Source organism: Poecilia reticulata, linkage group LG22 (assembly GCF_000633615.1).
Source record: "Poecilia reticulata strain Guanapo linkage group LG22, Guppy_female_1.0+MT, whole genome shotgun sequence".
Lineage (NCBI taxonomy): Eukaryota > Metazoa > Chordata > Actinopteri > Cyprinodontiformes > Poeciliidae > Poecilia > Poecilia reticulata.
Window position 1 is genome coordinate 6690601 of NC_024352.1, and position 10046 is coordinate 6700646.

The 10046-nt window shown below is 39.5% G+C and overlaps 1 protein-coding gene across 1 annotated transcript in view; it reads right to left on the bottom strand.

The window, feature by feature from the left end:
- Positions 1-2865: 2865 nt before the first annotated feature.
- Positions 2866-10046, bottom strand: part of LOC103458450 (interleukin-6 receptor subunit beta) — a 27220-nt gene continuing 20039 nt past the window's right edge. The window contains exons 8-15 of the mRNA XM_008399274.2: positions 9412-9645; positions 8576-8764; positions 8379-8483; positions 6963-7109; positions 5927-6058; positions 5754-5850; positions 5573-5654; positions 2866-5159 (exon numbers count right to left, since the gene is read on the bottom strand). Coding sequence (XP_008397496.1) covers positions 4563-5159; positions 5573-5654; positions 5754-5850; positions 5927-6058; positions 6963-7109; positions 8379-8483; positions 8576-8764; positions 9412-9645 — 1583 coding nt within the window. The 3' untranslated portion in view covers positions 2866-4562. The remainder of the gene's footprint in view (positions 5160-5572; positions 5655-5753; positions 5851-5926; positions 6059-6962; positions 7110-8378; positions 8484-8575; positions 8765-9411; positions 9646-10046) is intronic.

The window sequence follows — 10046 nt, forward strand, 5'->3', positions numbered from 1 at the left end:
TAGAAAAACATTTTATATTGGACAACTGTTTTTATTTTGGTGGGACTCTGTAATCGCTGCACGTCTTGGACCACTTCGTGGTTGATCTGCAACATTTCCAGTTTTCTGAAACTTGCAAGTAACTTTTGCGTCGTGTGTGTGTGATGCTCGTTCCATGTTTCCTGTTAAAGTTTTATGCAGCCATGCAACTGCTTCCAGATCCAGCCATCAGTATGATTTAAATTCGTTGCTCTTTTGTCAAACGCTTCTTCTTGGGTATCTGAAATATAACAGAAATATACATTTTACATTTATATGGAAACTTATGGCACAAAGACCTTGATCGTAAAAAGCATCAGACCTTATTTTAAAAACACAAACTTTCACAATACCGCAACGCCGACTTTAGTTGCTTAATTTGTGGACAGCTGGTTGCTGTCTACAAGTTATGGTGTTAGCCAGATGTGATGGGAGTCTATTCCAGAGCTTTTCCTTTTGCTAGTGATGGAGAAAAGTGTTACATAGTTTGAATGCTTGGCCCAAACACACGATACTCCCTGAGTACATCAAGCATATCACCCATAAACCGGCACTGCGCTGGGATGTCAGCCTAGAGAGGCTTGAGGAAAATCTGAGGATGTGAAATAATTTTTCCTTTCTAACCTGCCAATTAAATTTTAGGGAACATTATTGACCAGTCAGGATTATGAAAACTAAGGAACAGAGGTCAGGGAGAAAGAAATGGAGAAGTTTAAAGCAGCGTCAGGTTAAAAAACACGATTCCAACCTTTGGGTATCTTACAGAGCTGATGTTTGCAGACTCTTCTTGTCCCATCTGACTTAAGCTGAAGAGATTTTACAAAGATGAATGGGTACAACGTGAGTCTGCATGCAGACGGGTTAGTGAGAAAAATCTCTATCCTGCCAGGAGGAGAGTCGATAAAAAATGGAGACTGAGACTTTTCCTGTGTATTTCTTCCTACTTTGACTCGCTTGAGGGCAGCAGAGGCAAACCTTTGTTTGCTTCCAGTTAGTTTGATGAGAAATCTAACACCTGGTGGCTGATTAGAGCAAATCTGCAAAGTTATCTCTGTGTTAATATGTAATTTGTTTGTTTTTTGCACAGCGTTTTATGAAGCAGCAAAGTTTTGGGTCAGACAACCCCGCCAACCCCGCTTCACGGTTTCTGGTGTTGGAGTACAATTTAAATTGATTTCAGGTTTTTTTCATGATTAAATATAAAAGTCTGAGTCTGGAGCTTGAGTGAAGTATGTTGGAGCTTCGTTATGTGATTGAGTAAATGCTGAACTAACACGCAAACAAAGGCTGCTCCCATAGGAGCTTCTTAGGCAAGTTTGGAGGGTGGAGAAGCCAAACAAACCAAAGGCCTTTCAGTTGTGCAGGCTTGTTGCGATTGTAGTTTCCTACTGTGTAGAAGAAAAAGGAAGAAAAAGAAAAGAAAGGGAAAGAAATCCAACCAAACCATCCTGGATGGAAAAAAGTGCACACGTTGTCCCAAAATGATTAGGAGAGTCCGAAGTTGAGTCACCTGACAGGAGCGTAAAGTGGCTCTGAATTATAGGATTTAGAATAAACCTGACGCAATTACTTCCAGTGAACGTCTCTCAAATCCAATGAAGCAGATAAAACCACAATCCCATCAATGCAACTCTGACTGCCTGGTGGAAACTAAACACAATCAGCAACAATGTAAATACTTTCCAAAGTGTCGCAACCCTGACCTCACAAGAATCGCATGGTGTGGATTCAGGATAGCAACTTAATCCGGCTAAACGGTTAGTCAGCCACAAAATATTTCCATTTGTTTGATTCAGAATAATGAAAGAAAGTTCTAGGTGATTTACATTGCTTTCTTTAAATGTCGAAGTTTACATACGCTAACATCACTGTGCTTTTGAACAAAGACATTCTGGACTTTCTGTCAGAGGGACCAACAACATCTGAGATAAACGAAGACCTTGTTGTGGAGGGATTTTAAGGTAAAACCTCAAACACTCTGCCTCCATGTGGCATCGTGGAAAAATCCATTATCTGGTTCTGTGTGTTTGTGATCCAAAATGTGTAGATAAACCTCGTGATCCAAAATGTGTAGATAAACCTCAGCTAAAGAAGAATCATGTCAGTAAATTAGTTCTGAACCACCATGGAAGAAGATATTACTCCAAAAGCAGCTGCTGGATCGAGAGCTGATGAAACTAAAACGTGTTTGAAGTGATGAGCAATGATACCGAAGCTTTTGTCCTGATTTCACTTGTTCAATCGGGAGTGTTTATTTTTTAATTTTTTAAGAGTTTAAGTAAATGTGTGCACAAGTCAGTTTATGTTCTAGTGCAGCAACCAAGATAAAACAAGGGAACTTTACTGTTGTTCACACAATAACTACTCAAAACTGCATTCTCCATGTACGGATAAAAGATAGAACAAGCAAAGTCTGGATTATTTAAATCAGTAATTAGCATAAATGAATTAAATATCAGTGAATATGAGCGACCACAGTCTCTTCTGCACTTTTCTCATTGAGGTGAGTTAAAGTGTCAGGGCTTCTATTGGGAGGGTGCAATAGCTTTAGCTGGCCAGCAGGTGGCAGGGTTGAAACTTTGACTCTTTTTCTGCACGTTTGGAAGAAAAGCTTCATCAGTCCGTAACTGTTTGGCCTCAGTGAACTTTGTTACATATGGATAAAAACGGTGGGAGCTTCAACAATACTCAATATATAACAATATTCCAACTGTGAAGTTTGAATATCGTGGCAGAATGTGCACTTCATGAAATGCAGGACAGAACGTCATGTGGAAATATTAAAGCACCATCTAAATAAACCAGCCAAGCTCAAATCAAAATAAATTTTATTTGTATAGCACATTTCAGCATCAAGGCATTTCAAAGTGCTTTTACATCATTAAACACAAAAACAAAGAGTCATGCAACATCGAATAAACAATCAATGGGGGGACTCCAACCCGCACCCCTCCTGTTTGTAAAACATCTGTACAAGAAATGTTTAATGCAAAAAGGTTAAAAGAAAATCTAAAAAAATATACATATATATCACTTAAATGTAACATAGAAATAATGTTGGTAATTCTAACTCAACTAAAAACAGGAAAAGGTTGTAATCTGGTTTCAAATGTACATGGTCACACTTTTAACCAGTTCTTCAAAATGTAGAGGACAAGAAACACACATTTCAACTTTTTCTACATCACAGTAACTAAAATACGTTCCTCTTTGTAATGTTTTCTTTTCGCACTTAAGTTCATTTTAATTACTGTTAAATATTTTAAACTTTACGTAAAAAACGGGCGTCAAATAAGCAGTGTCAACATTTTTCAAGGCAGAAAAGCTTTATGGACAAGGCAGATGTTTTAATAAGGTCACAAATTTAAAACATGCAATAAACATGCCTCATTTCTTTGAAGCTGAATCTTACTTCAACAGTTTGTCTTTTGCAGATCTACAAACTAGACAAAGGTTTTTGTCACTCTCCAAAATGCAGCAATGTTAAGAGGAAACGGAACAAGTTTGATCAGAAAACAAGAAACATAAATACAACTTCTTGCCGTGCTGGAATACAGTTACATCAAAATTATTAAGATTATTAAATTAAGATTTTAGTTTCAAACCTGTTAACACAAAATCCCACCAATCAACAAAGGATCTGGATTGGTTTTCAGCTGCTTGCAGTTTTAAACATTCGAGTGAAAGTTAAAGGCACAACAGTTTGCTATTTACAGTTTAAGACATACGTTTCATTCCCAACATAAAGTAAAACGGTAAATGTCCTGTACTTGCAGAGCGCTTAATCAAACCCAAAGCGCCTCAAGCTACATTCACACACACATTCACACACTGGTGGTGCTTAGGATCAGTCTGACGGAGGCGAGGCGGGTGAAGGGTCTTCCTCAGACCGGTTACAGGATGAACTCCCACTGTCGCCCCACTTGGAATAAAGAGTCAAATATTCACATTTAAAAAACTTCAAAACGGCTCAAACACCGAAAAAAGCAGCGACTCGACATTTTCACAGCTCTGTGATCATAAATTTAGAGAAATGACTGGAATGTTTAGCGAAACTTGGGCTGACGTAAACTTAACGAGCTTTCCACCAAGTCTTTTAAAACAAAGACATATTACAACCATCAATAAGAGAATATATATATATATACATATATATCTCACTGTGAGGTCTAGACACATTTAGACAGTAACTATTTTTGTTTTATCTGAAGTTGACTTCCACAACTTTATTTGACAGAATCATTATTATAAGTCAGGAATTACAGTCAGTATTTGCTAACACGTTTTGACCAAAACTTATCAGGTTGCTCTCATGTGACTGATTCACTAATGGTGCAAACAGCCTCAAAAACATTGAGTTCATTGCGAAACATAAATGAGCAAAAATACCAGAGCAGGTAAGCAAAAAGCACTGAAGACGTCTCCATTGATACAAGGGTATAAATAATTTGTTTAAATTAACGAATAAATAAAAACTGAGATATTATTCAAAAATGATACCCCATTGTAATTATCTTTTGGACACTTCCTGCTAGAAAATAATCTTAAATCTTAATGTAGCGATCAGTGGAGATGTAAGGGCCAAACTCCACAGGGGATGAGGATAAATCCATAAAGGCAAGAGAGGGAAATGTTGATGCAAAGCTGTCAGACGGAAGTTTCCTATAAGCCGACAGCGTCGAGTTTAACCTCGGTGAGTCAGTCTGGTGAGCAAGTGAGACGCAGGAAGGAAGAGTACAGCTGAAGTCCGGTGAAGAAGACTGAAGGCTTTTAAGGCGCTCCAGAAAAATGACTAATGACTCACTGACTCCATCTGCTGGCTGGTTATTATCATTACAGCACATATCGGCTTCCTGACTGGCCTGAGGAGAGGACGACAGGTTCTGGTTGAACTGGTTGCAGAGGACAGTGGAGTAGCTGCAGGGCCTGATGGAAAGATCATTGGCAGACTGGGTCTTGGTCACGTTTGTGATATATCCTCTATCTGATGCTCGGGCTGGGAAAGAGGAGAGCTGCGGGTCGAGACAGAGCTGAGTTTTGCAGATGGGTATGTAGCTGTGGGCCTGCTCTGGATCTCGCCTCCTGATGACTTTAGGGAAGCTGACTTCTGGCTTCTCTTGTTCCATAATCAGCTTCTTGCGCTGAGGTTAAAACAAACAAGTTATTTTAAGAATCTGCTGTGTGACAGATACAATCATCTAGCTGCAGACGTGGAGCCTCCAAACCCACAGAGATAAAAACGTCTGTAGGCTGAAAATATATAAAGAAGATAACATACGTCATGTCACTCAATATGTCCCTTCAAATCAAGTTACTGAACTAAACTCACCTGAAATATACTGGAAATGAAGTTTTAATGGAATCACAGCAGGCAGGACCGAATGTTAATAAATTCAATTAAAACAAATGATAAACTGAATTTAAACAAACTGAACTGAACAGTTTGATTGAAATTAATCAAACTGGGTAGTAATAAAATACAAAATATATGTCTTATAAAGTTCTATCATTTCCTTAAATTAAAACGACCTGAACATTTTCTGAGCCCCGTTACCTCGAAGCTGGCTGTAGGGTTCCACTGGGACACGGTGCTGATAGAAGGATCTGGCACTCTATGGAAGAGCTTCTTCTTTATCCTAAAAAAGCAGAGGGAGAATTATTAAAATAAAACAAACACGTCATAAAGAAAGGCTTCTGCTTTACTACAAGAACCAAAACACAACATTATGCCTTACACTCTCCTCTGAGCCAGAAGGAGTATCAGAATCGGCACCAGTGACATCAGCAGCAGTGGAACGATGATGCAGATCACTATCGATATTTCCTCAGAGCCTTCACACACATAAAGTCGAGTTAAAGTCATCGGTATTACGATATTTGCCAATATTGAGCGCATGTTGGGCTTTACCAATGTGAACGTTAGCCGGGTTCCCAGCTGGACCAGTACCGGCGCCGGTGCTGGCGCGAATGAATATGTCGTATATACCAGGCGACATATTCTCCAGAGTGTAGCGGTGGAGGTCGCCTGGCACAGTTACACCTGAGAAAACAGTGAAAATAGTTTGAAAGATTTCAACATTAAAGCATCCGTACTCCACAAACATGATTTTCACTTTGATTTTATGAGATAGACCAAGAAAACAGTAAAACAGGTATCATGCCTTGTTGCTGAAATGCAATATATAAATAAACTTGACTCGACCGATAAATACCATTATCTGAAAGGTGTGGCTTGCACATGTATTCAGCTCCTATCACTCTGAAACACCAGAATAAAATCCTGTGACTTGATTAATAAAGAGTCCAGTACTGTCGATAGAGTGATTTAATCTCAATGTTATATAATGGATTTTTAATGTTTTAAAAAAAAGCTTAAATAGCTAAAAAGAAATTATCCAATTAATTGATTAATCACCAGAATAATTGATTACTAAACTAATCATTAGTTGCAGTTCTGGTTTAGATAGACACACTAGATGTGCAAAGGAGATAAACTGCATAGGATCTAAATAAATAAATGACTAAACAAAAGCAAAACAAAATACATGCATACATAAACCAAATAAAAGAACTGACAACTAACTAAATAAATAAGTGAACCAACTAAATAGATAAACTAACAAACTAAATAAAACAGACAGACAGACAGACAGACAGACAGACTGACTGACTGACTGACTGACTGACTAAAAATCATAACCAGGTATCATTTTGCTTCTCTTTCCAGATCCAGAAACAGAAGGATGTAGAAACTTTGTGTTGGTCTATCACATAAAATTCCTTTGTGGTTTATTTCACAGTCACTGTTGAGATAGCATTACGAAATAAAAAGTAAATTAAAAAGCACAACAAATATGTCAGCGTTGTTACTAGACCAAAGGAAAATTCAGCAGCAGTCTGTATATCCGAGGGAATGGATGCTCTGTGTGTGACTCTTTGCTTACTCCTTGCCAGCTGGTTTCTGGTGGTGCAAACGAGGGCGTAGCTCCTAACGAAGCCATGAAGCTGCTCCACAGGTACGGGACTCCAGCTGAGCTCCACTGAGCTTTCAGAAATGTGCTCCACCCGCACATCAGGACCAGCTGAGGGTGCTGCGGATGCAGAACAGGAGAAGAAACGTTACAGATTACTGTAAAAAGAAAAAAAAAACAGAAATTGTTTTCTTTAAAAGCACCCGACTGGTTCTGGATACATTTGAAATGTAAGTTTTGCAAAATGTAGCTCTGTTACTGTCAATCAGGCAGTAGGAAGAGTGAAGGAGACAATGAGTAAAAATGAACTCAACTACTAAGTTTCTTTTACTGATGAATTCAGGGTTTCCCACCAGAAAACTTGCTAAGCCTGGTGGTAGGGGGCGCTAGAGCAGTCATCCAATGGCCTACTGTGTTTTTGACTTCATAAAGTTTCACGTTTACAGGAAATTTGAAAAGATCACCTGGTAATTAGTTATTGTTAAGTCTTGTATATCACTAACAACAACCATAAAGTCTTAAAAAAGGCAAACATTAAAAAAAAAAAAACTTAAAATAAATAAACAAACAATGCTTAGCCTGATGGGATTGCCAGGAAAGCCTGGTGGCCCACCAGGCTTATAATGTAAGATTTCAACCGTTCTTTTCATTGTATTCAGACCAGAAACAGGTTTTGAAACAGGGTTAATGTATAAGAAGCAGCTGTTTAAGCAGAGAAACATATAAAAAAAGACAAGGAAAGTTCAGTAGTGCAATGAAGGAGTTTCCTACAGCTAATTTTTATACAATTTTGAACGGTGCTGTCCAAGTACTGGGTGGAGACATGTCTTGTTCACTGCAAGCTTGGACTGCAGTTGATCATTCTTGTTCAAAATTGTACAGATTAATGTTAAGATTTTAAATGATTTCACTAGTAATTTTATAAAAAAACAAACAAGTGAGGTGAAAATATTTACTTCTCTTATTTTGGTGCCGCTTTTGACTAATAGTTGCCCAGTAACTAAGCACGGGTTTTCCACAGGAAGCCAAAACCTCACTTTTACTTTCTTAATAAGCCATGACCCGCTCACCATTACAGAACCACAAGTTGTTCTGTGCATTAAAGGAAAACGTGTAAGATCATATGTTTGACAGCTAAAGCAGAATTTGAGCCTCCAACATGACAATAACTCAAAACTATCACATTGGAAGCTCCTCACTTTCACTTTCATAAAACTGAGAGTGAGGAGTCGGGAAAATGTTCAACGTCAAACACCAACACTTACAAGAAGTGTCTCCTTTCAGTTCCTTCAGCTAAAGAGGGAAAGGCTAAATCTTAAGTGGCATCCCAATTTTTCCTGTATAAGACTTTTTTATTTTATCTCTTTACATGCTGTGTCGGTCACATACTTCCTTCCTGCGTATAAACATGGAGCGTTAAATTTCCTCCTGCTCCTTGTTCGCCATACAGAGCCTTGACGGAGACGGCGTAACGTTCCATTGTCTTCACTCCCTCTAAAAAGATAAATTTAAAAAATGCCTGTAATGATACAAACATCTAGCCATGACGGTTTCCCACTGCAGAAGAGGAGATCCAGCTGGGCTACCTGTGATGATCAGCTCGGTAGAGGAACTATTCAGCTTTTCCCAGTACAGAACTCTGCTGGTTTCCTCTCTGACTGCAACCCACTCCACCACGAAGCCGCTCACCGACAGATCTGGCGGAGGCCTCCAGCGAACCTCCACGCTGTCGTCACCCAGCGGCGTGGCCGTGAGCTCGGCCGGAGCCAGCGGCTCTGGAGGCACAGAGAAAACAAAGGCGATGGCGACAATAACAGCACAGCAATGATTCACGCTGTCAGTCGTTGACGTCTGACTCAGCTCACCTTGCGGATCGGTGCATATTATTGTTGTACTGTCATTTTTCATAAGTCATCTCGATGTTCATGACAAGTGTGCACAATGGCTCAGGGAGCCTCTACTTTGTCTTCCATCTGGCCTGAGGCAACGGAGTTAGGAAACCAAAAACCTCAATGCCAGCGCCATGAATGATGCAGAAAGAATTTCTAATTGTTGAACTTTTTCACGTTTTGTCTTGAAACAACACCAACCTCCACTGTTGAGAATATAATTGAGTAAGAAACTTTTCTGTAATGAAAATGCATTTGTTTCCAGTCTCAAGTCTTACAAAGCCTCTAACAGGTTTTCTTCTTAAATTGGTCTACATCTAGTTTCTTCAGAAAGATTTTGTCTTAACTGAAGAAACGTATCCACCTGAATCAAAGTTACCATACGCCTCCTGGTAGCGTCTCTGATTAAAGCTCTTTTAGTTTGTTCTCATCCCAGTAAAATAAATTGAAGCTTGTGGCTTTAAGGCAACCAAACGCAGAAAAGTTCAAGGCGTTTTGCTATTGCAGGATGACGTGTCTGGCTGTAGCTTTACCTTTTTCATAGGAGCCTGAGATCCAGACCAGGGCTTTGGGCGATGACCCTGCAGAGGTGGACGCCGTCAGGCTACATGAGCAACGTCCGGCAGGAAGAGGCAAGCTGCAGGATGTGTTTTCATGCTGCAGTTTTCCACAGCTCCCGTAATCGCTAAGAGTCAGACCATCCTCTGCCCGACAAGTCACATTGTAGAAGGCAACTCTGCCGTTGGCCATGAAGCGAGGCAGTGGCTAAATACCACACAAATAAGGAAAAAGGCAAAGGAAACTTCGAATTAAGCTGCTCTGACATGACAGACATTATGATCATGCAGTGCAAGCCAACAAAAAGGAAACTGTGGAAGACTTTTCATAATAATCTCAGCTCTGAAAAATCCAATAAAGAAACACAAAAGTAATTTCAGGGAGATACAAAAACAAATCAGCTGCGAAAGACGGCGATTAAGAAAACTAATCACATCCAAAGATTATTAAACTGTGAAACTCTAAAGCTCAAACGGATGTGCAGGGGACAAACTGGCATTAGAAATCATGAGTCAAACGCTGAGAGGTGACACACACACACGCGCACACATGCACACACACACACACACACACACACACACACACACACACACACACACACACACACACA